Source organism: Bombus affinis, chromosome 4 (genome assembly GCF_024516045.1).
Source record: "Bombus affinis isolate iyBomAffi1 chromosome 4, iyBomAffi1.2, whole genome shotgun sequence".
Lineage (NCBI taxonomy): Eukaryota > Metazoa > Arthropoda > Insecta > Hymenoptera > Apidae > Bombus > Bombus affinis.
In genome coordinates, this window is record NC_066347.1 from 2,864,463 (window position 1) to 2,890,920 (window position 26,458).

Consider the following 26,458-nt stretch of genomic DNA (forward strand, 5'->3'; position numbering starts at 1 on the left):
CGTAATAGTGGAAATAACCTAAATATAGAATGCTAATCGAATATTTACCAAGATATCCCTCAACTTATTTTGACATTTACAGTAGCAGACAAAAGTTTAAGACGATGATTTGTAAATCGGATTACAAACATCTTATACGCATATTGTTCTTCTATTCGGTTTGTCTCTTTGGAATAACATAGCTGTATATTTGACCTTTGTAACTTCAGACCGTCAATTGTTAAATGCAAACAATGTAGGAGTTACAACAGTTAGTTACCGCTTAGCACCTGTAAACAGTGGACATTAAAACAGACAGTAATCATTACAGACACCGGTATCCCAATCGTCGACATCCTGACAGACATGTTATTCAAAGAGCAGAATGAACCCTCGGCGATTTTCTCGAAAACAAAGTCTCGAACGAAAAATTTTTATTCTATATTTTCGACCTCTTTTTTCGCGTAGAATCACTCCCTTTCCGCTTGTACTCCCAGTTACCAACCACCCTGTATATCAACGCCATCTGTTAAATTTAGATTTTAAATATTCCCACATCTTTGTAAATTTTCATTTTCTTGTATTTCTGTATAGACAAACAATGGCATTAAATGATATACTATACATATGTAAATAACGAGCTGTTACCGTGATTTTGATGTTCAGCTTGGCCACGTGTATTTACTAGGACCGTACATGCCGATCGGTATGGCTATAGCTTCAAGATGTAATCCGGCTACGCTATAAATATGAATTATATTTGAAAATGTAATAATTTAATCAAGCTGTCTGTGCAAAATTAGTATAATTGGAAACAGTATGGTTTAATTTGTAGGAAAACACCCCTATCATGGATTTTAATGAAACGTTTTTAAGTTCTTAATTTATAATTAATCATAATTCGATAAATCAATTTATATCTGCGAGACATGCAAATATTCTTTATTTATTCCGGCCTTATAATGTATTAAAGATAAACTTCTCTCTTTTTTCTTGGTGTCTGATATGCCTGTAATAACTTTTTTAATAATTCTAGTAATATGTTGAACGAAGTATTGCATGAATTTAATTCAAGCTTAGTTTAGAATAAAACAAATACATTCTGAAAAACAGTTCTCTTATTTTGTAATGTTCGATATAAAAGTTATATGTTTTGCTTTTGTTTTCTCCGTTTGTAAATAAAAGATGAAGATTTGAGAGGACAAAGGGTACGATAGATTCATCGGCATTTTCCACAAATATATTTAACTAACACTACCATCTATAAAATACGGAGGAAATATATTCTTATGTAATACATGGAGTTACCTGGAGATATTAATTATATGGCCGCAAGCGTTGCGCTTTTTTATAGATTTTATAACTTCTCGTGCTAGAATTGCTGGTGCTATTAAGTTGGTATCAATGACTCTACGGTATTCTTCGATTTTTAAGTCTGTAACAGAATATTTACGATTAGTTATTACAAACAGAAATGTATCTATGTATATTATTATATATCCAAGCTATTATTAGTAAGAGTAATTAAATATAACAGTTGGGACATGTAAGAATCAACGTTTAGATAAGATGACTTCAATTTCGCGAGTAAAACTGTATTATTTATGTAATATTTGACATTTGTAACATTCACATTTAAAAATAATGATTAGAACAGCATCATTATTCTAAAATAGTAAATATTGTAGGGAGTCACACAACTGGGAACAAAATATAAATTAGATCTGAAAGCATCAGTCGAAAATATCGAGCACAATTTTTTTCTATCAGATTTCATTTTCGTAAAAACTGTACAGATATTTCTTAAATACATGTAACTACTTTTTTATGTGATGAATTTTGCTAATTTAGAAGAAGAAAGTCTCGATCAAAACCTGATTAATATAGACCTATGTTTCGAAATTGCAAAGCAACTGTTAGTAAATCATCAGTAAAATATCAGTGATAATTAATAGATAACGATTTGTAAGAACAAATACCACTTAGAGTTTTTAACAACTGAAAGTCACATATCTTGCGAAATAAAAGGTTCCTATTTGTTTTATTTGTATATTTGAATTTCTGGTCTAACTAAACACATGTTATAATGCTTATGTTTTAATGTAAATGTATATAAATACTCCTTCCTCGTACTATGGTACGCCTTCAACAGTAAACCGATGACATCAAGATTAATTTAATCAAGCAAAATAATTCTGTATAGACAAAGCTAAACTGATTTCTTGAAATTTTCCACATAACTGTCTTCTCAGCTAACGGTCAACACTATTTGTCCAACGAGAGCTACAACAGATAGTAGTTCGGTACAGGAAAATCCTGAATAAGAATGTTATCCAACCATCCAGCACCAAATAACAGGCATTAAATAAATCTAGATTATTGTATCCATTTTACACATTTTGCACAATAATTGTATAACTCATGATTACTGACAATACTTGAGAAGAAAAAGGATTACAAGAAAAGAAAATACAAATGCAAGCATATTCGTAAAGCATCATAGATTGATATTAATAAATATTTTACCGATAATAGGTGTGACACAAGCAACTCCAGCATTATGTCAAGGCCATCAAACTTTTTATCGGTCCATTTGAATGTCACTTAGCAATATCTTCTTCTTTCGTTACATCGCACTCGATCGGAAAAAAGGATACAGAGACAAGTACACAAATACGTAAATGATAAACGGAAGTTTATTATAAATGTGTATATGTTGTGAATAAGTAAATACAATTGTATATTATCTAAGTGTAGATTGTACTGGCAATATAGGCAAACTGATAATGACGATAAACGTGTAAAGTAACGAATTATTCTAAATAGTTATTAGTGGTAATGGGAAATTATGACACTTAATGAATTTATTATCAATATTACTCCGTTCATTGCCTCTGCTACACTGCTATATAATTCAAACCGCATACATTTATTTCACCGCATCAGAATTCACACTATACTTATATATAACGTTCCTAAAATTAATGCTATGGGGCGCCACAAAACTGCAACAATTTTTAAAGATATAAAGATGGAGGGCATGAAAGCGATAACTGAAGTGCTCTCAGTACGAGAACAGAAAAACAACATAGGAATAGAGAAAGAACTCTGCATAGGGAGAGATCTCTTGTTTCCTTACCTAATAACGCCTGCACATTTGTGCAGTGAATATGTAAATGTTACAGCGATCAACGAACAGGTCAGCGTGCACGCATGCAACCTTCTGTTTTTATTCTTATGTTGCATCCACTTACACGGTAACATGTGGCTTGCCCACTCTGTTTTTATGCTCTATAGCGACGATACATAACATATCTACTCTCATTGCCTTACCATGAGACATAATACAAAGTTTAATAAAATGACTACACCACGGTTATAGTATAAATATGTCTCGATACTCGCTAGGGACAACGGTCCAAAAATTGCATCATGAAAAATTAACATGGAAAACAATAAAGTTATCGTGTTTGCGAGACGGAGATAAGTAGAGTATCTGCCTTTGTTTGAGACATTCATAGCAAGTCACGCATGCGCAGAACGAGAACTTATTTTCTATGTTGATTTTTCATGACTCAGTTTTCAGACGGTTCCTTCTATGCTTTCAGTATAGGAATGTCCAAATCTACTTATATGATTGTGGTCTACATTAGATATAGTTTATGATTCATGATGATTTCATTTCTCAATTTTAAATGGAACTATATGCAATATATTTTTTATTATATCTAATTTAAGATAAGTTAAGTTAAGGTTTAAAAATAATTCAAAGTATACCTTTTAAGAAAAAAGGGTAGTTATTTTTCAGAAAGATAGCAGGATTATAAATCGAATTCTTAGAAAAAATGTATAAACTTTGATTTACTATTAAAACATTTGAAAATGGCCTGCGATACATATACATTTACATGTAGACTGCCATCTATAACATAGTTTCAGACTTAGCCCACAGTATAAGATTTTACGTGCCTTGTGTCTATGAATGTCACTGTATCGGACGATTTAACCAGAGTTTGAAGCAGATTTAAAGACAATATTATTAAGTGCGCGATACGCTGCAAATATGGCAAGCCAAAATTATTTGAGTGATCCAAAAAATCCGTTCTTCTCTCTCGAGGATGATATAGACGACGAAACTTTTCTAAAAAGTGCACCACCAAGATCTGGTCTTACGACTTACAATCAGTATAATAATTTTGACAATGGCCTCGAACAAAAACGTCAACAATTATTGCAACGAAAAAAGGAAATAGAAGAACGTACAATACAATCAACAAAAAGGTCTATTTCGCTTTTAAGAGATTCCGAGCAGATTGGAGCTGCTACTGCAGAGGTGATTCTAAAAATTTGTCACTATTAAATGTGTTGTTTTTTATGTCTTACTATAATAATTATTTAGATGTATTTCTTGAAATATTTATATAATGTTTATTTGGTAAATCCTGTTTGCCGATTTTTTATTTACTATGTTAAGTTGTTTTTAGTATAAAAGAGATAATTTGTTATTATAAGGAAACTACTGCATTTAAATCTAATATTTAATTTATCTAAATATACAAATTAATTTATGAATTATACAAAATATATTAAAATGTCAAATTTGTTATACAATATGAACAAAATATTTATTTATTGCATGTTCTCTTTAATGTATTTCACTACATATATGTATATAGCTGTATATTAATTGTTTTATTTCAGGAACTCATTAGACAGAGAGAACAATTAGAAAGAACAGAGAAAAGATTGGATGATATTAATAGCACATTAAGGTTTAGTCAAAAACATATCCAAGGAATAAAAAGTGTGTTTGGAAGCCTTAAAAATTACCTCAGTGGTAAATCAATGGATGCACCAATACCATCAACTATATTATCAGAATCTTCTAGCTCTGAATCTATGACATCTCCTGCTCTATCTAATTCGTTAGAACAAGTACAGACTAACATAGCTAGTACAAGTCCAGCATTAAAATTACATGGCTTAGATAATGATATAGAAACAAGTTCTTTAAGCAATAATGTGAGCAAAGTATTAGAACTAAATTTAGATGAAATGAGTGGTTCATTAGCTAGATTGAAAGGTTTAGCAATAGGACTGTCGGAAGAAATAGATCTACAAAATGACTTGATCGACAACATAACAGATAAAGCAGAAAAGACAGATATTATGCTTCAGAAACAAAATAAAGACCTAACTCATTTATTAAAAAAATAAGTCATATATGTGCAATAGATAAGATTTTTAAAAAGTGCTTAGTATATTAAATTCATTTATATTTTAAATGAATATGTAATAAATATTGCCTTCTTTAGCCTGAAAAATTTTCATATATGTTATTTATTTTGTAAGATTACTTTATGATATTTTGTAAAATACATGTTAGAGTAATGTAAAACCTTATGAAGAAACGTATAAAAAAAAGAATGCACTTCTATACTCATAATTATTATTTCAACTATTAGTTTTATTTTTATTCACTTTGTATATTATAAGAAATTTCAATTTAGAATTAAATATATATTATATTTCTTTTTTTCTGTTCTCAGCAAATCAAATTATCTTTAATTTTCCTGCTAAAGTTATTAGATTTAAATTTTTTAAAATATATAAAGATTTAAATCATTTTTATATTGTTTTAACCTTATACATCAATCAATGGACTAAAAATTATACAAAATACTGTGATAGAAAAGAATCAGCTGTAATAGATAAGTGATAATTGGTCTCTTATGACAATTCAAATATTACATTTCACTAAAATTTATGGCAATGAACATTGTTGTTAGGTACATTAGATAAACTTAACAATTTTTGTTTAAACTAGATAAGTTTGATAATGCAATCTGATGTTCAATAATAATTGTGCATAAACCATATCAAAAAATGTAAATAAATTACATATAATATTAATAAATGTTACTAAAATTGAAAAAAATTGATTTAAAGATATAATTCTAAAAGCAATGTTCTGTATACTACAAACTGCTTTAAATGTAACAGTTTATGTTGCTTGTAATAGGATAATTTTCTTTGGATAAATTTGCATATAGATATTTTGTAAAAGTAAGTATAGGAATACATTATAAACCAAATTATCTAAAGAAGAGGAACTTCCCTTTAAAATTAATAATAATGGAAAATGTACAAATATTTATACAAATTACAATTGCTATTTACACAAACCTACAATTATTCGTTTTTATTATATTATATATATATATATATATTATACATATATATTAAATATTTGGTAATGCCCATATAACCATAAAATGATTAAATACATTTATAGATTTTAAAGCATAAATGAACATATATGCTAGTACTGGAAAAAGATCTTAATTATGTGGTATGTCAGTTGAACAAGGAAAATATTCATAGCTTATAAGTACAACTTCAATCTCACTGCCAATGATATTAAATCAAATTAAAAAGGAAATGTGTTATAGTTGTTTGAACTCATTTAAATTATATTGTCATCTTTATATGTGTATATGTATGTTTGATATAATATTAATAATGTTGTATTATTGCACATGTATTGTAGCTATAAATGTATTATATTTACATGTACTTATCCATAATCATTTTTTTTCTCTTTTGAAGATAAAACATTGATTTCCGTAATATATTTTCTACACGTAGAACTATATATGTATAATTTGATATACTTGTATTAAAGAGGAAATTTCCTCTCTACTTATATACAATACCTTTATACATTTTTAATATATAAGATAAAAAAATAATTAATGTTTTATACATATAGAATATTTGATATATTAATAAATAATCATGTTAATAATGTAAGAAAAATATAATTAAAAAACTGTCATTGAGGTATACAAATAATAAAACCATAACATTTATCGTAAGTTCAATTTATCTACAAGGAAATGTTCTATTTCTTTTTATTTTTGTTTCATTACGTGTTAAAAACAACAGTATATATAATTTTATATATATATATATATGTTACTTTCAACAAAAAAATATAATTCTTTTACAATATTTTATTGATTTGATCATGTTATTTATTTTTTCTTCTATTCCATTTATCTCAGTTTTTCTGTGTTAAGGTTGTTGAGTGGTACTGGTAGTGGTGCTTTGTCTACCTGCAAATAAGTACAATAAATTAAATATTATGTAATGGAAAACTTTTATCATAAATTACTTGATATTTTCAAAGAGGAGTATTTAGATTTAAAATGTTTATTGATATAGTTGTTTATATTTAATGATTTTATATCCAAATCAACCAACTGTTAAAAATAACAATTAGCAATTTGTGAATATTGAATTTTGAAATTTATTGATTTAAAGCTAATATTTGCTACTATACAAATGTAACTTACCACCGTTTCCAAAATTTAACCGTCGACAACCAACTTTACCATCATGATGGGAAGCAAAGTGAGATCGAACATTCATAGAAACTCCGGATGCCTATCAATAAAAAGGTCTATGCTACACAACGCACTACTAAAATTAAAATACATTTTAGACTAACGATTTTTTGATATAAATAATACAATATTTGCTTAGAAAATATTATGGGTTGTATCGATTAATGTATTAAAATATACGCGTATACTCTTACTTAAAAAAGCGTTAATATTTATTTATATTACATAATCACATGATTTTAAGGTATACAAAATTATTAACGGAATGAATAACAAAAGGGTTATTTGCAATAAAAATTATAAAATTTAAATTTTTATTATGAAGTATTATAAAATTATTGGTTAATATACTTGGTAATCATTTGATGAATGTATCAGTAAAATATTACACCAATGATAATGAAACACCCTCAAGATTACAAATAAGCTGTTTCAGGAACGAAACAAAACCGTAAAACGATATAAATTTATTACCTTAATTACCTTCACAGAGGAACCTAAAAACTAACCACAGTATATTTTGTAATAAAAAACAATAGTAATGCAAATTTCAATTCATCAAAGAACATGATTTTATGCAAAAATAATACATAATAATATCCACTGTATACTATAAAACACTATATAATAATAGAAATCATTCCGGTGAAATTTTTGATGGAGTGATGATATATAAAAGTGACGTAAACAATAGTAGAATAAAATACTTAAACAACTACATTTCGATATATTATTATCATATTTGTAATTTCTCGGGAATCAATATGATAATTATCAAAACTACAACAGCATATTCATATAAATTGTAGCGCCAATTTTAGTTTTTAGTTTTATAAATTTATATGCATACACAATGCAATGAAAATAAGTTTCTTTTGCTCTTATATAAATTGTTCTAGTTATCTAAGAGTATTTCAATTCTTCTCTCAGTACTACAGTCATTTATGATATTGAATGGCAATACAGTATGGAAATATTATTAAAGCCTTACCGCAATGAAAAGTAATATACAAAGAAACAAGTGCATTTTGAATAACTTCATCCTGAGATTTAAATTGGAAAAAACTCTTGTAACCTGGATGTTTACGTATTTATACTTGTACAATACAATTAAAGTATTTATCTTCCATCAGAGAAGTATATTTGTACGATTACATTTCCTGTAATCTTCTACAGTAATTGCGTGTTTTTATCTTTGTTTTGTGTTAATATTACTCTTGTACAATGGTTAAAAAATACATGTTATTTAGTTAGCGTAGAATTTAATTACGTTAAAATTGCATAATTTTAATCAGTTCAAAATCTTCAGAAGAGCACGATAAAAAATATCAAACGAATGAAAAAATAATTACTAAAAATTCCATTCGTGTTAAATAATCTTCTTCTTACTACTCGATTTAATTTACGATTTGTTATATTTATTCATTACATTATTATGTGCAACTAAAAGGAGCGATCTATCATTTCTATTCTTAATTTAATATAAAATAATTGTAAATTGTACATATACATACACATTTTGTCATAAGTGATTTATATTTTTCAATTTTTTTTTTTTATGAATATACATAATTTACATAAAGATTCTGTATTCGTTTAATAAAAAATACGTAAATTATATAAGAAAATAAATAATGTAAATAAAACATAATATATCACTTTTATTACATAATATTTCATTTTACATTTTATGTAATTTGTAGTAATAAAAGTAATATAAAATACGTAAGACTAGTTATTGTATTAGGTAAAACTACAAATAATTTATTCATAAAATAAAGTTAAATATATAAACAAAATATATTTTGTTTATACGATTTTTATAATCTAGTTATTATAAATAAAGACATAAATTCACAGGAAATGTATTACTCGCAATTACTCGTATCTATTCATATAAAATATATCGATATTACAATCGAGATACCGCAACTAAAAGTCGGTAATCGATACGGAAGCGAAGCTTTAGAATTTCTGGTAAGTTCTATGGAATTGATTACTTTAAACGAACTGCGAGACCAGACCAGTCTGTTTCTAGTTTCTAGAATCGTCTGCCTTACTTTAACGTGCTTTTAGTATTGCGTAAAGGACTATTTTATTACAAAGATATTATTTAAAGATATAGAAGTGAGTATTCTTGCACATTTCATGTACATATGTACATACTTTCGTTTATACTCTGGAATAAATATGTATATTTTTGTACATTTTCTTTTATTCCTATAATAGTTAACTGCATTAAATTTGTCATTTTTATTAAGAACTATGGCAATATTAATTTTTAACTTATTAGTATCACTTTTCTCTTATATTGAATTTTAAAAAGATTTTGTTTTATATTATGCTTGCTCATTGTTTCTATCTAAATTCTAAATCTATTATTTCTCATAATATAAAATAGTAAATAGAAATAAAACATTAAATAAGAAACATGATATTTATTATGCTTTTTTTAAATTTAGAATGGCTGTAGACATATCTCCGAACAAGGATGGAGGTGTACAGAAAGAAATAATTAAGGAAGGTATAGGAGATGAAACTCCATCACCTGGAAGCAACGTAATAGTACATTATACTGGTACCTTAATGGATGGAACAAAGTTTGATTCAAGCAAGGATCGTAATGAACCATTTCAATTTGAACTTAAGAAAGGAAGTGTAATTAAAGCATGGGATATAGGGGTAGCTACTATGAAAAAGGGCGAAGTTGCACTATTGACCTGTGCTCCTGAATATGCATATGGGAAAAATGGCAGTCCACCTAAAATTCCTTCAAATGCGACACTTAAATTTGAAGTAAGTTATTAGGTTCAAATTTTTCACAGTTATACGAAAATATTAATTTTTAGTAATAATATATTTAAAATTTTAATTAATAAAAAATTTAATATTGTGAAATATATTACTTTTTTTTAGATTGAAATGATTGATTGGAAAGGAGAAGATTTAAGTCCTGAAAAAAATGGTAGTATTGAAAGGTATCAGATTGTACAAGGAAAAGATTATATTACTCCACAAGAAGGAGCTTTAGTAAATGGTAAATATAATTGTGTATGATGTCTTCACTTTTTCTTACTTTGAATATAATCTATCTCAAACTTGTTCCTTTTTCAGTACATTTAACTGGAATGTATAATGGGAAAGTATTTGAAGATAGAGATGTACAATTCTCCCTCGGAGAAGGAGAAGATTGTGGTGTTATAGAGGGTGTAGAAAAGGCTTTGGAGAGCTTTAAAAGTGGAGAAAAATCAAAACTAAAAATTAAAAGCAAATATGCATATAAAAATGTTGGGAAGCCTGAATTTGACATTCCACCAAATGCAACTGTAGAATATACAGTAGAATTAAAAAGCTTTGAAAAAGTAATTATTTCACTAAGATATGTAAAATAATAAATTAATTGTATTATTTTTTAATTCACATATTCCATGCACATTCCAGGCTGTAGAGGCTTGGTCCTTAAAGAGTCATCAACAAATAGAACAAGCTAAAGTGTACAAAGAAAAGGGAACAAATTATTTCAAAATAAATAAATATAACTTAGCAATTAAGATGTATAAGAAAGTTACTTCATTTTTGAAATACGAAGATGGCTTTGAAGGAGACCTTAAAACGGAAAGAAATAACCTTATTTTATCGGCGCATTTAAATTTGGCTTTATCTTACTTAAAAATAGAGCAAAATGTTGAAGCAAAAGATGCATGTAATGAAGCTTTGAAATTAAGTCCACAAAATGAGAAAGCTTTATTCAGAAGAGGACAAGCATACCTCGCATTAGCATCACCTGAAATTGCGATTAAAGACTTCCAAGAAGTTTTGAAGATAGAACCAAAAAATACAGCAGCTATAAAACAAATTGGAGTTTGCAATAATCTTATCAAAAGACAATTAGTAAAAGAGAAAAAACTGTATGCAAACATGTTTGACAAATTTGCCCAAGAAGATAAACAGGTTTGTGAAAAACAATAATCTTATATAATATAGTCTGGAAGTATTTAATTTTTTGTTTTACTCTTATATGTATAAACTTAATGATTGATAGCATGTGTTTCATTCATATTATAATACATAATAAGAAAATATGTAGAATACAATAAAGTTGATTAAATTTATATCTGGTCAAATGCATATTCAAAATAAGTTTCTACGCCATAAATTTCTACGTCGTGATACGTTTGACCATAAATTGTTAGTAATGTCACAGAAGGAAGAGGAGGAGCTGCGAGATCAACCAGATGTGATGTGTGGGGCCTTGGGTGAATGGGGGCAGGAAGAACGACCTGGAGGTAGAGATGCAACTGCCTTTGAGAAGGAGAATCCTAATATACTTATGCTCAATGCTAATGGTACTGACGAATTTCAAAATATGTAAAATATTAATTATTTATCTGCCCCATTCCTTACACTGCCCCAGTTTTAACTACCACCAGTATGAAATTCTGTTAACTATTGGTTTCTAATGTGTTCCAAGTAGTACTATTTCAGCAGTACCACATAAAAATACATGTCATTTAGTTTACTATCTAGTTTATTAATATTTTGTGACATATGATGCAGCCTAGTCAGGAAATCTCATATTTTGCGTAATTGAATCAAAATTTTTAAGGAATAAAATTTTCTTACTACTCATCTTGTTCAGTGTTTTATATATATTCAAAACATAAAACAAGAATTATCAAAATTTAATTCAACAAAAATTCATTTTGTAATTTTATCAAATATAATTGGTCTTTATTTACAAGTTCATATTCAAAATTACAATGTTTGCATTATTATATGTTTTGCATTCCATATAATTATAAATGCAGTGTGATAAAACTAAATGATAATATATAATTCTTGAACAAGTTATACCCTTGAATTTTATTTACCTTTATATAAATAATTTTGTAAATTATTATTATTATTTACTTAAAATTTAAAAGATATTTAAGATTTAAAAATCTCAGAATGTTGTGTTTGAACGGACCTAGGCATCATCTTCCGTGCAGTTCTATCTTTCGAGGGTATAGAAATATTCAGTATCATTCTGATCGCAAGAATCTCAACAATTCAACCAAAACAATGCTATAACAATGAAATAAAAAATATAAAAACTTTTATTTTTCTTATTTTTGTTGATTTAACAATAATTGCGTCATCACCGGAACAAATTATTGGGAACGACGAGAATTGCTTTGAGCCATCTATTTCATGGAGCAGCAGTGATAATATTTACGATTTACAACTTACGACGTATATAATTTCGTAATATAAATAGTTCCTGGTGTTATCTATAACCTGTACCGACAATGGCACAATTATTAATAAATCGCCGAAACAAGAAAATAAAATTTCTTATTCTTCATTTTATTGTTGTAATATCGTCTTAATTGAATTGTTGAAATTCTTATGATCAAAATAATACCGAATATGATACTCTCGAAAGGTGGACGATACGATCAACTACACAGGCGGTTGTGTCCGAATCCGTTCAAACACAACATTCTGATATTACATTGAATACTAAAACTGATATTACATGCATTGTTTAGAATTTAGTTTAGACACGTTCGACTTCTCATCGCTATAACATAAACAACTTTCGTCGCTTGCCAACTAATGGAACTTGGTCGCAACATATTCGAGGCGACGGATTCAGCCATTGCTATATGAGGGTTAAACTAATTTCTACTTTTTTAAAGTGGTCTGTCTAGATATGAATTTCGTGAATTGTCTTGCTGTACCACATTTGCTTTCCTTATTCCTCATTTTTACATGTAATGTATTCACAACAGTGCGATCATATCCATAATCAGATAATAGCACTCAATTTGTAGAAAGTCATCGGTTAATAAATTGTAAGTTATAACAGAAGAATATATTTAATACGTTAAAAAGAAAAAATATGGAACGAAATAGGCAAAGGGTCATGATGTTTATAAAAATATGAATAATTACATTGGAATTACATTTCAAGTAAGCACATTAAGCTAAATAAGAGAATACACAGAAGCGGCTAATTGCTTGCTTTGATTTCGAAGATTAAATAGAATCATCGGACGAAAACGCGAGACTCGCTTCTCCTTATCGTATAGAGAACAGCGATCGTCTTCACCTAATTGTAACGTCAGATATTTCAAGATATTAATCCTTTGGCGATAACGCATACATCCAAACCGCTCTGGTTCTCGCCTATCATATAATTATGCTTCTAGCAACAGCTCATGGATGGCGCGCGACATATAATTGGAATAGTAAGCGTGCTTACATGTTGCACTGTTGCCATTCTGAATGTTCTCGCGAGCGCGGGTTCCTCCGAGTTAAACGAATAACTCTGTATCCTGTATCTAACTGCTTCCTGAAGAATTTTTATTAATTTGCTTAGCAACAGAAATGTTGATGCAGTAATAAATTAGCTTATGACAAAAAAATAATAGCATCAGTTAAAACGTAAATATTAAGGCTGTAATAAAATTATTCTTTTTACTTACTCTTACAATTGAAGTAAGTAAAAGATAAATAAATAAATATATCAAATAAAATAGTATAAAAATTGAAAACTTATAATATTAATAAAGAACTATACAATAAAATTACCTAAAAGTAAATAAATATCATAAAGTATATTGAATTATATACGAAAATTTGGTTTTTGCTATTGGTTATCTTGTAAAGTTTAATCTGGTTTAATTAATACTGCAATACATATATCTTGCAATCTTATTGGTAAGCCTTACTATTTGTACGTGTTAAACGAATGATATGTTCAATTACTAACACATAGTCAACGACTATTAAACACATTTAAGGAGATCAGCGATCAGTGCGAAACTACAGTCACATTCACATACATATAATCATTAGCCCTCGACAGGACTGGATTGAAGTCGTGTGCTAAAAGTGATTGAGGAACTAATTGTTTTAAAAAATGCCTAATATTATAAACGATATTAAATTAGATTTTAAAGATGTTTTATTACGCCCAAAAAGGAGTACGTTAAAGAGCAGATCTGAAGTAAGTAATACTTATATAAATTTTATTAAGATTGGCAGACAAGGCTACATTTTTTCATCCTTTTTTTTTAAAGTTTTAATCAAGTTCCATGAAAGTTCCTAGAATGTAAAATTATAATAATACAAACTTTTCGTAATTAATATGTAAAAAGGCACTTTTTTTTTAATATGTATAATAAAAGTGTTTTTCATGAACATAAGAATATTATTGAAATTTCTACTTATTAAATTTTCATATTATTTCTGTTTATTAAAACTTACTATTAACGGATAATAAATTTGATATCATAATTATAAAAAATGTATATATTTGCAACTTAATACATAGTCAAGAACATGTGTATTTATATATCTCATTCTTTATGAGCATTTATTAATATTATTTCAAATTATTAATTTCTTATTCAATATTAATGAATGAAATACCTTACAATTCTAGGTTGATTTATTTACAGAAATTACATTTCGTAATTCGAAACAAACTTACAAGGGAATACCTATAATCGCTTCAAATATGGATACAGTAGGAACATTTGAAATGGCTAAAGCTTTATCAAAGGTATGTTCCAAATGTTTATTCTTTATTGTGCTGCAATAAAACTGATTCTTATAGTAAAAATTATTATTATTATGATTAATAAATGTATAATGTTATATTGTAGAATCACAGAATATGAACAAATTTGATGTCTTCATATTCCTTTTATTACATTTTTAGTACGGTCTATTTACTACCATTCATAAATATTATTCGGTGGAAGAATGGAAGAATTTTGCTTCTGAAAATGCAGAAAATCTTAAATATGTAGCTGCCAGCTCTGGCACAGGGAAAGAAGACTTTGAACGGTTGTCAAATATCTTGACAGCTGTACCAGAATTATCTTTTATTTGTTTAGACGTAGCTAATGGTTATTCTCAACATTTTGTTGAATATGTTAGAAAAGTGAGGGCTGAGTTTCCTAATCACACAATAATTGTAAGTAACTATGTTATAATTTTTAAAGAAAAAACAACAGGAATTAAATTTTTTACCACTAATTTAGATCTTGTATTTGAAATTAAAGATTTATTGCTGCTATTGTAGGCAGGAAATGTAGTTACTGGTGAGATGGTAGAAGAATTAATATTATCTGGAGCTGATATAGTAAAAGTTGGAATTGGCCCTGGATCTGTGTGTACTACACGAATGAAAACTGGTGTAGGCTATCCACAGCTAAGTGCTGTAATTGAATGTGCAGATGCGGCTCATGGTTTAAAAGGACATATTATTTCTGTAAATAACAGTATACTGTGTTTGTATATATAATAATCTTTGTATGAATATAATTTTATGTGAATTATTAACAAATGTATTTTGTTTTAGGATGGTGGTTGTACTTGTCCAGGTGATTTAGCAAAAGCTTTTGGTGCTGGAGCAGATTTTGTAATGGCAGGTGGTATGTTTGCAGGACATGATGAATGCGGAGGTGATTGTATAGAAAAAAATGGCAAAAAATATAAACTTTTTTATGGTATGGCTTCAAGCACAGCAATGAAGAAGCATGCTGGTGTTGCTGAATATAGGTTGGTATACGGATAGAATTATAATTTTAAAGTAAATTATATTCTTAATTTTATTCTTTAAACCTTTTTAGATCATCAGAAGGTAAAACTGTGGAAGTGCCTTATAAAGGACCAGTGGAAAATACTATATTAGATATATTAGGTGGTTTGCGTTCTGCATGCACATATACGGGAGCTGAACGGTTACGTGAACTCCCACGTCGTGCTACATTTATACGCTGTACGCAACAATTAAATCCAATGTATGGTCCACCACCAGAAATCTGAAGTTATTCTAATTATTTAATCTATTGTAGTACACATTTAGGGAAATTATTATTACAATGGATCAATTAACAAATGCTGTTATTTGCTGGCAAATAATGTTTATGTAAAAATTTAAAAGCTTCAACTAATGTAAGTGTACATACGTTTTGACGACAATTTTAAATTACACTGGATTCAGTGAATTCGAAAGAAATAACGCTTAAGAGCACAAATATGTGAACTTTATTTTTATATTTATATTCTTTTTATGAGTATTTCAAGCTTAATTGTATATAAACATATACATATATATCATTATGCATATTTAATAGTAATACACATACAAGTAGAACCTGCCAATATTAGAATGAAATATATCTAAATTTATTTTGTAAAATGATTCTATAAAGCTAGAAGGATTGTATGTTTGATATAACTTTCACATTTATATTTACATTACATTTTACATTACTTGATTACATATATGTACATATGCAGAAAGTAAATTTACATATACATGCATGTGTGGAATATGAATTCTAAATATATGTATAGTAATATTATGTCAAATAATATGTTAGTAAAAATATTAAAAGCTGGAATTCTGAAATATTTAATTGGTAATTATTTTATGAATAATAAATAATTATATCTTGAGAATCGTGTTTTATTAAAATATTTTTTGTAGTATTTCACAAATTAGTAGTTCTACAAACCTTACAAACCTTTCCTTTAAAAGCTATGATTGAAGCTAACATTTTATATTAAATATCATACGCTTCAAATATCCATTACTTGAATTTCTTGACTAGAATGTATGTAACGTATCATCTTTGTTCCTGAAACATTTTCATTATTTGTATCTACCACTATAATTACAAAAATATAATAAATATAATCTTTAAAAAAATTGTGTATAATATTTCACGTTAACAATTATATTCAAATATCATTAATACACAAACTACTCTATCTTTTAAATAATAATAAAAGAATTAAGTACTGTTTGGTTTTACTTACTTTAAATAAATTGTAACTGATATATAAAATATATTACTAAAACAAATATAAATATATATTTTTTAAACTTTTTGCTGTTACATAAAATAAAAACAATTCTCTTTAACTTAAATGTTTAATATGTTTGTATATTTTTTGCGTGTATTAATTGTACTTAAACATATATTAAAGAACAAAATGCACATCAAAATTTTAAGTTGTAACAGAAAAAGGGAATACATGGTATTAAAAATCATACCAAATCACTGCCGGTTTAATTCATAACTGTAACAAAAAGGATAAATCAAAATTTGAATTTTCATATTATACAACTCTATAAAAAATATAAAGCGAAATTCATTTTGTACTTCGGTCATTATTATATTTACACTACCTAGATGTAGAGATTGTAATTTAATAAGACTACATTTATACAAAGTTTTCTTTCCATCATGCTTTTTTGGGCTATGTTTAAATATATTTGTACATATAGATATTCAATCATACAAATAAGCTATATTTAAGTATAATATAATATTACCAACAAATACAAGCATACAAAACAAATAAAGTTCTGATCCTGAAAAATTAAATATGTTTGATACGTACAAGAAAATAATGTATTTATAAAATACATAAAAATATGTATGGGTAAAAAAAATAATTTTATTATGTATATGTGTATCAATACATATATAATAATAATTGTCATTTACTTTTTAATAAAATTGAATACTTTCTTTTATCATTGCAAGCGTAAATCACAACATTAAAAAAATGTAAATAACAAGTTCTGTTTGAAATTGTATCTAGTACACATCCAATACTACGTGTCAAAATTTTTATGCAATTTATAAGTAAAAAATGAAACAATAAGTATACACATAACATTCTTACATTACTTATTTGAAATTCAGTTATACAATTAGTTTGTTTTTGCAAATAAAATATCATATATGAAGAAACAATAAATATATAACAAAAAAAAAAAAAAAAAAATGCCAGTCATGTTTACAAGTATGCTTAACATAATATAAATACGTAGAAAAAATATCTGAATATTATAGATGACAAAAATTTATAAATTCAATTTTGATAAAATTTAGATGATTTGAAACTTAGTTTTACATATGACTAGTAGAATTGTCTATTATAATTAATATATTTGTGAAAATTAGTAAATAATATATAAGACATATTCTATAAGTTATATATAACAAATAATGTATGTAATTTGATATGCCATCCATTATTCTCTGGTTTAGCAGGTCCTGATTCCTTTGAATATAAACACACAGAATGCTGAATGAAAGTCTTAAAATAGTAGATCCCCTGATGAAATTTATCGTAGAACAGGTAAACATTCCTACAATTGGCTGCTCCAAAAATCTAAAATAGTAGTGGTATATGACAAGAAAAAGCAAAGAAACCAAGGTAAAATTGTATTTAGTATTGTTATAATAGCATATATGTGTACGTAGACCATCATATGTGTATCATATGCATACATAATAGATAAAACAGTTCATAAACAATAGAAACGAATTTTAGCTGTCTTTATAGCCAGCTTTATACTTATAAAGTTTCCCTAATTCGCTAAGAATAAATGTTTCATGAATGAACCAGTGAAACATAAATAATGATATATCGAAATAATTATCTAAATGTATTTCTTATCAATACATTGTTAAGGATAATTTTTAGTATCTTTAATGATAAATGGGAAGCATAATATGGATATTTTGTTGCAGATTCCTCGTTCCTGTTTCTCACCTGCTGCTTCACCTGCCAGTTTCAACTTATGTTACAATCAGATGTTATGGAACAAAAATACATACAATATTATAAGTAAAACACAAGTAGACATCATGTTAATATCATGTAATGTTAAATTCTGGCATTTCTCTCGTTACTTAAAATTAAAACCATGAGTATCCTACAATATGTATATATCTATGTATATAAAAGAACACAAAATATTATGGTATAAACAAAACATAGTTGGTTCTAGTGGCATTTTTTAAAGTTTATGGATTTTGCGAAGCGATCAACTATCGTAATTTATTGTAAACAATATATGAAGTTACAGCAGGCATTAACCGCATCCTGATGGGAAACTATCTGAAAACTATCTGAAATAAACAAACAATAATAAAACACATGAAGCATATATAAATGTAAATGTACTTTCAAAGGTGTAAAATATATCATATTAATATTTAAATAAAACATTAAAATATCATAGAGATTTGTCATTTTTACAAACATTTATCTCCCTGAAAGTATCAACAGTTATCAGTGTGGGTATGATATTTCCTTCTTCTTACACCATTGATTTTCATAATAAACAATAAATATATCAAGCCAATATAAATGTAAGTGATTGAACATAATAACATATGATTAATATATGCACAAACAATCATGTTGTATCAAATTATTTTGTGTGTATTATATCAGAAAACAATTTTTCCTAAGTAGAGAAGGGGATATTTTGTTTAATCGCAATTTGTTTTGTACTGAAACATGTAAATATATATATAAATATACATAATATATACAATATTCATGAAATATGAATTATTGTACTTATTTTCTTTAGAGTCTATACTATAGAAATCATGTATAAATTTGTAAACAACTTTTTCGATGAATGCTTTCCATTTGTCAGAATTAATTAAAAGATAAATCAACTTCTTTCTTTCCCTCTCTCTTTATGTCAATTACTAATTTCGTATTTCACCAAATTAGAGTTTTCACTATAATAAGTTTATATCTCTGAATTTCATGAATATTTTTCTGGGTTCATGAGTAATTTAGGAATAAATTATAGTATAGCTATAGTATACTTTATATACTTTACATACTTTAGTATACATTATATAATTATATAATTTCAAATATTTCACAATATGTAAAAACTGCATGATTTTATTGCACTCGATTTTACATTGACTTAATATAAATGAATATTTAGAAAAATTGTATGATACAAAGAAAGGAAAAAGATATGAAAAAAAGAGAAGAATTAAAACAATCATTAGTTTCTCAAAATTCTTGGATCTTCCATTGTAAAGTATTTAAAAGATAAAATAAAATTGAAGGTAAGAAAATTGTACCAAGAAATCTCCTTGGCATATTATTAGGCTAAAACTTTTATCTCATACAATTTTCTAATAATTCATGCATGTTTATTTATGGTACATAAATAATAAATACTTACAGCTAATATTTTTCCTGATGGAAGTTTAACTTTCTGTATTTGTTTGTGAGTAAGGATAGTTTTGATAGCCCGTTGGAAAAGACGGATTCTGTTGACCAGTTTGTGGCTGTGTGGTAGCTCCAGCTCCCGCTGCATAATAACCCGTTGGAGTTGAACTAGCGTTTATTGTTGGATAACTGCCGTAAGCTTGTGGAAATGCATTAGGAGTCCCACTCGCTGGACCAGATTGACCTTGCATACTTTGTTGCATATTTTGAGCCATTTGATTGTTTTGCATTCCCAACTAATAAAAATATAAAATTTACTATTTTTTATATATTACAATCCACTGTGCTATAGTTTTTCATATTTGTGATAATTAACATACCTTCCCTGCTTTCATTTGAGCTTCTATAGCTTCTGCTTCTTTTATTTTACCAATACTTCTATAATATTCTGCCCATTGTGCACTATAATCAGCCTGACCTCCATTCTGTGTAGCTCCAGTTTGTTGTTGTTGCTGTTGCTGTTGTGTTTGTGGTTGCTGTTGTTGTGCTGGACCAGCAGTATTAGCTGTTGATGTATTAGTTTGGTTTTGTGTATTTCCTAAATGTAAAAATAAACTTCTTTTTATGTTCATATTTTGTATCAACCTGCCTGACTTTTACATTTTTATAATATTTCACCTGACTGTTGATTATGATCTTGTTTTCCTTGTTTTGCTTGTTGTTCAATCATATCTGCTTCTCTATGCATACCTAATGATCGATAATATTCTGCCCATTGTGCACTATAATCTGGTTGTCCTGTTTGTGGATTTACTTGAACCGGAGCTTGACTTGCTGTACCTTAATCAATGTATAATGTATAATAGAATATATGCATCGAGTACTTACGTTTTTTTACAAAGTAAATGTAAACATACTTACTTGTATCAGTAGTTTGAGGTTGGTTTGGCCAGGCTTGGTAAGCTGTTCCAGCATTCCAAGTTGGATTATATCCAATTGCTCCTTGTGTACCAGTAAATGACGTATTAGCTGGAGCCTTTGGTTTAATTTATATCAGTGAGTTATTAAGTAAGTTAATAATATTTTTCATTTGAGCTTTTGTAATTTTCTCATACATATTTAGAGATTGTATTATCAAATATTTACCATGCCTAACTTTTCGCTAAATATTCTTTTTGCATGCTCCACTTGTTCAGGGTTTCCACGAATTATGAAAATTTTTTCATTTTCATTACTTTGATTTCTTCTATCTAGTTCACAATGTGCTCCAGTCTGTTGATTTATTTGTTTAATGGTTTCACCACCTAAAGTAATTAAATGCTCATAATATTTCTAACATTGAGGATACTTAACTTATATACTTATAAAAATCAATATAATTTTACCTTTTCCTATAATAATACCACATTTCGAAGATGGAACAGTGAACATTGTTTCTATTTTATCTTGCATAGGTCCTCCTTGACGTCTATCCCATCCGCCATATTCATTCGGATTACGATTATTGCCAAATCCATTGCCTCTTGGGCCACTTCTTGCTCCTATGTTACTTCTACCATCATCTCTTCTCTAAAAAATAAGTACAAACATTGAGATGAAGATAATATTATTTTTATGAAATGTAAAGAAGATGTGATAGCACAATATAGAAAAGATATAACAATTACCATTACACTATCAATAAGTTCCTGAATGCGTTGACGCACTTGTTCTACAGCTTGATGTTTGCCAGACACTATGCATTTTCTGTCCCCAGGGCCGTCCTCCCGTCCCTGTTGAAATTGAACTCTTGCACCAGTCTCTGCCTGTATTTTTTTAATCATATCTCCTCCTTTACCAATAACAACACCTACTGCTGCTCTTGGAACAAGTACCTAATAATTAAATACAATATTTGTTTATGCAAATACGATCATAACTACAAAATAGTTCTAATTATAGATAGAAATTACTAATATTTATAAAAAAAATATGATATCGTACTTCCACTCCATCAGTGGTTCCAGAACCATGGTTAAAACTACTATCATTTGAATAATTTCCACTCCTATCATTTCCTCTTGCACCTCTATGAAACATCTGCATTTCCTTTTCAGCTATTAATTCATATACTAGTTGTTTAGCATATTCTACCTTTTGTGGATCACCAGTTATCCTATATAAAAAGAAGAGTCTATAGCTTTACTATCTCTTAAAGCAGCTTACATTTCAAAAATGATCCTCCTTTACACAAAAAAGGAACAAAAAATAAAGAATTAAATTCTAATTGTTATTACCTTAATGGTTTTTCTTGTTCTTGAGAAGGACCTTCTTGAATAACAACCATCTTAGCTCCAGATTTTTCTTGAAGTTGTTTTATCGTTTCTCCGCCTTTTCCAATAATTAAACCAACTTTTGGCCCAGGAATCATTATTTCAACAAATCCTGAATGACTCATTAATCCTCCACTGCTTCCACCCATATCACCAATTCCTTCAGTTCTACTTCTTTGATTTACTATTGATAATACCAACTCTTTTGCGCGACTGAAACACACACAATTTAAATGTGCAATGTAATTGTGAATAATGCTAAGTTAGAATTATAATATAATCTATTAATGTACAGTAATGTAATTTGTTTGCAACACATGATGTGATGTCTACTGTGTGCCAAGGTATTATAAGTCATGAATGTAACATTAACATTTTGTTGGACAAAGAGTTATTTCTTAAGTGTATAATAAAATTAAATTTCATGTTAAAATGTCGTAGGCTTAATTATAAGCAGATTTAAATAAATAAAAATTCAATTTCTCTTCTTGTTGCGAATAACACGTCCCCATGCATATCCTATCCTCCTTCCTTCCTTCTTTCTCTCCATATCCTATTGAAAGCAAAAAACTATTAGTAAGTACAAAATTATTAAATTAAAAGCCACAACTTATTGATAAATTCTCAATGAGAAAATATTCTGAAGCGTATGTAAAGTCAAGTATGAGCCCGCTATTCACATCCAGGAGCTAAGTAAAGACTCTGTAAAACATTTGACAATTTCAATATGCGAAAGCATGTAACCTACATTTAAGAAATGCATGTTAACATGAAGTGATAGCATATGGAGTATACTAAACACACGCAAACTATATTTCACCAGTACTATCTGTGCTTGCAGCACATTTTCTAATGAGTACAGTCAGTGTATATAAAGCATTATAATTATATATTACAACATCACAATGTAGATTTTTAAACCATTTTGTCAAATAGTTGATACTTTCAGGTGTTTCTAGGAGATTTTACAGTGGAACTAGGTGGATAATTTGTTATTTAAATTAATAATAATCTAATAATTTCGTATATATCAAATATAAGGAGGATAGCAGGTTTGTTTTCCTGTATATGTGTTTATAAAATGTACACACATATATGTAAATACATATTTATATATATGCACATATAATTCTTTCTTCCTTTCTTTCTATGTATATATATATAACTGTATGTATATATACATAAGTATATGTACAGATGTAAAATATATATTTTGCATTATGAGTGTGATCAATAAGTGCCACTTGACATAACACCACGAAGTAATCCTTTGTTCTAGGCAAAACTTTATAAAGTGGAAATTGCATTGCATACAAAATAGTTGAAATTAACGAAATAAGAAGGGAAAAACAAGTTACTTGACAGCTTCTCGTGAGCCAGTTAATGTGCAAAGACGTTCAGGTAGCCCACCACTTTCTGGTGCCATTTGTATTTTACATCCTGTTTCACTCTGCAATCTTGTTATTTGTTCTCCACCTCTGCCAATTACTGTAAAGATATTATTATTAATTATGATAATCTAGTCAAACTCATTATGTTAATTTAATTGCTAGTTTGAATTTATATAAACTACATTAAATCTATTGTTATTAATGTTGGTAAATTCTTCTATGGTAGTTACAAGATTTATAAAAGAGTATTAAAATATAACATAATGCTAATTGCAAATCAAAAAATAGTATTTTTTGATTTAAATTTAATGCATAGATATCGAGAATATCTAAAACATATAAACATATTTTTTTGTGTATCAATTGATTTTTCAAGAAAGAAGATATATATATAGGATAGTATACTGAAGTAAGTTGTCAAATTTTATAACCATATTCTGTTCTTTCTTATTTTGAAAAAGGATTACATAAAGATAGGTCTAGGAGCTTTTCTGAGTTATAAACACTCTTCATTTGCGCTTGCAATGCCTGTAATTTTATAAAATGCTAATAATTAATAAAATAATGCTAAGTGTATAACAAGAAGCGTTTAATATCTCAGAAACAAAAGTTGCTGGACTTATGTTTGTATGACCTATCTTCATTCTTAAGAAAAGTAAAATACAATATCAAAATTTGATCATTTATTTTGTCATCCTGTATACAAATAAATGTTTACTTACTCAGTCCAACCATGTTATCTGGAACTCTGATATCTTCATTACAAATACCTCCTACATTTCCAATTGGTCCTCCTGAAGATCCTGCTTGTCCTGTTCGTCCTGTTGGATTAATTGACTCCCCTAATGCATTACTTCCTGCTGGGCCTCGAAGTCCCATTAATGGGTCTGATACCAGTGATGCCATTTTTTTTGCTTCAGGTTCTAAAGTCATGAATCCATGTTAAAAATATAGTTTATTTTCATTCTCTATTGATATCTTATAGTAAAATTCTTGTTATACTTAAAGAAATTCTAAATATGTATCGTATCAGTATTATCTTTATATATATACATTTTCTTTTTAAATTCAATTCTTAGTATGCTTAATTTTATAACAAATTTTTATTGCATATATGTATAATATTACCTGATCCATCTTCAAGGGGACGTTTCAACTTTGTATCTTGATTATTTTGAGCACCAGCTGGATTAATCTTTGCAGCTATCTAAAACAAAAAGTTTAAATTATTCATGCCTTATTGAAACCAAATATATTTAACTAATATAAATAAATCAGAAGACAATGCTAATAATTATAGAATAACTTAAAAATCAAAAAGTTTTTTACTATATTTATTATAAATATATAATTCATACATATATGAATTATGTGCATATAAATGACACAAATTAAATAAAACAAATAAACACTGTAAATTAAAATTTATTAACACTATGAATATCGTGTAAACATTCCGAACTCTTTTTTTTATAATTTCCAATTAAGTCAATAAACGTTCAAAGAGAACACCATTAACCGAAACAAATGCGATTACTCATACAGATATGAGATTTTTGTTTGTTGATGATAAAAGTCGACGTATGGTTCTAACAAAGGTGTGAAGTGTTATATGGCCTACTTACGGAAATATGATTTAACCATAACCTAAACCGCATTAACTTAATGTATTTACTTACTTGTTTTGCACGTTGCAAAGCTGCCGCAAATGCTGAGCTTTGACTAAAATTCTGAGGCGGAGCAACCGCTGAATAGTCACTCATGATGGAACATGAAGCAGCGATACAAATAAAACTATTCTAATATTTCTTTCAGGAAATTGCTATTAATGATTAATTCTGTTTGATTAACTCTAATATCTGAGGTTTAAAACGTATTTCACACAAGATAGAGATATTTTAACAAATTGCTTTGAAAATACACAATATTACAAAGCAAAAGTTTATGACTGAAAGAACTGTGCTTTCACAGAAAGAGCAGTACAGCGCAAGCGTCGGTCATAGAATACAATATTTTGAAGACTGGTAATTATTTCAGAAAGACATATCAGTGAAGACAGTGCTTGAAATAGAAATGTATACAGCATGTCTGAATAACTGGAAGAAAAAAGTTGGCAAATAAAGTTCTCTTCCATAACATTTAAATTTTATTCGTTGACATATATTTAAAATACATAAATAAATAATATATATATTTTGTAGAATTATATACATATATATATCCATATATCTATTACGCAAAGATAAATTAGTACTATTTAAGTATTATCAATGCAAACATATTTATTGAAATTAAGAAATAAAGTTTGGATAAATGTTTCACTTTTTAAATATTAGCATACTATGTATACTGT

At 27.7% G+C, this 26,458-nt stretch overlaps 4 protein-coding genes and 1 long non-coding RNA gene across 12 annotated transcripts; 3 read left to right on the top strand and 2 right to left on the bottom strand.

The window, feature by feature from the left end:
- The first annotated feature begins 3,885 nt into the window (after positions 1–3,885).
- LOC126915327 (synaptosomal-associated protein 29) lies at positions 3,886–6,517 on the top strand. Its single transcript, XM_050719911.1, has 2 exons — positions 3,886–4,312; positions 4,681–6,517. Exons 1-2 carry the CDS (start codon positions 4,043–4,045, stop codon positions 5,194–5,196), a joined length of 786 nt encoding a protein of 261 aa, XP_050575868.1. The 5' UTR covers positions 3,886–4,042; the 3' UTR covers positions 5,197–6,517.
- Positions 6,518–6,847: 330 nt separating this feature from the next.
- Positions 6,848–13,772, bottom strand: LOC126915329 (uncharacterized). 2 transcript variants are annotated; one of them, XR_007710168.1, is made up of 3 exons: positions 13,639–13,772; positions 7,338–7,428; positions 6,848–7,097 (listed from the first exon to the last, which is right to left on the bottom strand). It is a non-coding gene; the product is annotated as an uncharacterized LOC126915329 (long non-coding RNA). The 2 variants fall into 2 exon arrangements; XR_007710167.1 differs by lacking the exon at positions 13,639–13,772 and adding an exon at positions 8,380–8,559.
- On the top strand, positions 9,306–12,017 carry LOC126915321 (peptidyl-prolyl cis-trans isomerase FKBP4). 3 transcript variants are annotated; one of them, XM_050719898.1, is made up of 6 exons: positions 9,306–9,365; positions 9,851–10,184; positions 10,305–10,425; positions 10,503–10,750; positions 10,830–11,339; positions 11,593–12,017. In XM_050719898.1, exons 2-6 carry the CDS (start codon positions 9,852–9,854, stop codon positions 11,758–11,760), a joined length of 1,380 nt encoding a protein of 459 aa, XP_050575855.1. In that variant the 5' UTR covers positions 9,306–9,365; position 9,851; the 3' UTR covers positions 11,761–12,017. The 3 variants fall into 3 exon arrangements, with proteins under 3 accessions (XP_050575855.1, XP_050575857.1, XP_050575856.1); XM_050719900.1 differs by having other exon boundaries at positions 9,347–9,365; positions 11,582–11,690; XM_050719899.1 differs by lacking the exon at positions 9,306–9,365 and adding an exon at positions 9,366–9,515.
- Positions 13,773–14,148: 376 nt separating the features above from the next.
- Positions 14,149–16,805, top strand: LOC126915323 (GMP reductase 1-like). Of its 2 annotated transcripts, none has more exons than XM_050719902.1 (6): positions 14,149–14,385; positions 14,824–14,943; positions 15,103–15,360; positions 15,469–15,657; positions 15,748–15,947; positions 16,019–16,805. In XM_050719902.1, exons 1-6 carry the CDS (start codon positions 14,299–14,301, stop codon positions 16,212–16,214), a joined length of 1,050 nt encoding a protein of 349 aa, XP_050575859.1. In that variant the 5' UTR covers positions 14,149–14,298; the 3' UTR covers positions 16,215–16,805. The 2 variants fall into 2 exon arrangements, with proteins under 2 accessions (XP_050575859.1, XP_050575860.1); XM_050719903.1 differs by having other exon boundaries at positions 14,150–14,385; positions 14,840–14,943.
- Positions 16,806–16,839: 34 nt separating this feature from the next.
- LOC126915317 (far upstream element-binding protein 3) lies at positions 16,840–26,091 on the bottom strand. 4 transcript variants are annotated; one of them, XR_007710163.1, is made up of 15 exons: positions 25,785–26,091; positions 25,234–25,312; positions 24,828–25,028; positions 24,073–24,202; positions 22,679–22,927; positions 22,386–22,557; positions 22,070–22,276; positions 21,788–21,971; positions 21,549–21,706; positions 21,324–21,438; positions 21,081–21,242; positions 20,783–21,000; positions 20,416–20,698; positions 17,452–17,477; positions 16,840–17,032 (listed from the first exon to the last, which is right to left on the bottom strand). XR_007710163.1 is itself a non-coding variant. In XM_050719892.1 (14 exons), the coding sequence occupies exons 1-13, from the start codon at positions 25,866–25,868 to the stop codon at positions 20,441–20,443; spliced, it is 2,217 nt and encodes a 738-aa protein (XP_050575849.1). In that variant the 5' UTR covers positions 25,869–26,091; the 3' UTR covers positions 16,840–17,477; positions 20,416–20,440. The 4 variants fall into 4 exon arrangements, 3 of the variants coding, with proteins under 3 accessions (XP_050575849.1, XP_050575850.1, XP_050575848.1); XM_050719892.1 differs by having other exon boundaries at positions 16,840–17,477; XM_050719893.1 differs by lacking the exons at positions 16,840–17,032; positions 17,452–17,477 and adding an exon at positions 18,336–18,581.
- Positions 26,092–26,458: the final 367 nt, after the last annotated feature.

What these genes read in the sequence shown, in the direction of transcription:
- LOC126915327 (XM_050719911.1), top strand. Translation starts at nt 4,043, where the DNA reads ATGGCAAGCCAAAATTATTTGAGTGATCCAAAAAATCCGTTCTTCTCT. An exon ending in TTGGAGCTGCTACTGCAGAG is followed by an intron (nt 4,313 to 4,680) that starts GTGATTCTAAAA and finishes GTTTTATTTCAG; the next exon opens with GAACTCATTAGACAGAGAGA.
- LOC126915321 (XM_050719898.1), top strand. Translation starts at nt 9,852, where the DNA reads ATGGCTGTAGACATATCTCCGAACAAGGATGGAGGTGTACAGAAAGAA. An exon ending in AGAAGGAGCTTTAGTAAATG is followed by an intron (nt 10,426 to 10,502) that starts GTAAATATAATT and finishes TTCCTTTTTCAG; the next exon opens with TACATTTAACTGGAATGTAT. An exon ending in AATTAAAAAGCTTTGAAAAA is followed by an intron (nt 10,751 to 10,829) that starts GTAATTATTTCA and finishes TGCACATTCCAG; the next exon opens with GCTGTAGAGGCTTGGTCCTT.
- LOC126915323 (XM_050719902.1), top strand. Translation starts at nt 14,299, where the DNA reads ATGCCTAATATTATAAACGATATTAAATTAGATTTTAAAGATGTTTTA. An exon ending in CGTTAAAGAGCAGATCTGAA is followed by an intron (nt 14,386 to 14,823) that starts GTAAGTAATACT and finishes TTACAATTCTAG; the next exon opens with GTTGATTTATTTACAGAAAT. An exon ending in GCTGGTGTTGCTGAATATAG is followed by an intron (nt 15,948 to 16,018) that starts GTTGGTATACGG and finishes AAACCTTTTTAG; the next exon opens with ATCATCAGAAGGTAAAACTG.
- LOC126915317 (XM_050719892.1), bottom strand. Translation starts at nt 25,868, where the DNA reads ATGAGTGACTATTCAGCGGTTGCTCCGCCTCAGAATTTTAGTCAAAGC. An exon ending in GAACAAGAAAAACCATTAAG is followed by an intron (nt 22,558 to 22,678) that starts GTAATAACAATT and finishes CTTTTTATATAG; the next exon opens with GATAACTGGTGATCCACAAA. An exon ending in AACTTATTGATAGTGTAATG is followed by an intron (nt 21,972 to 22,069) that starts GTAATTGTTATA and finishes CTTATTTTTTAG; the next exon opens with AGAAGAGATGATGGTAGAAG.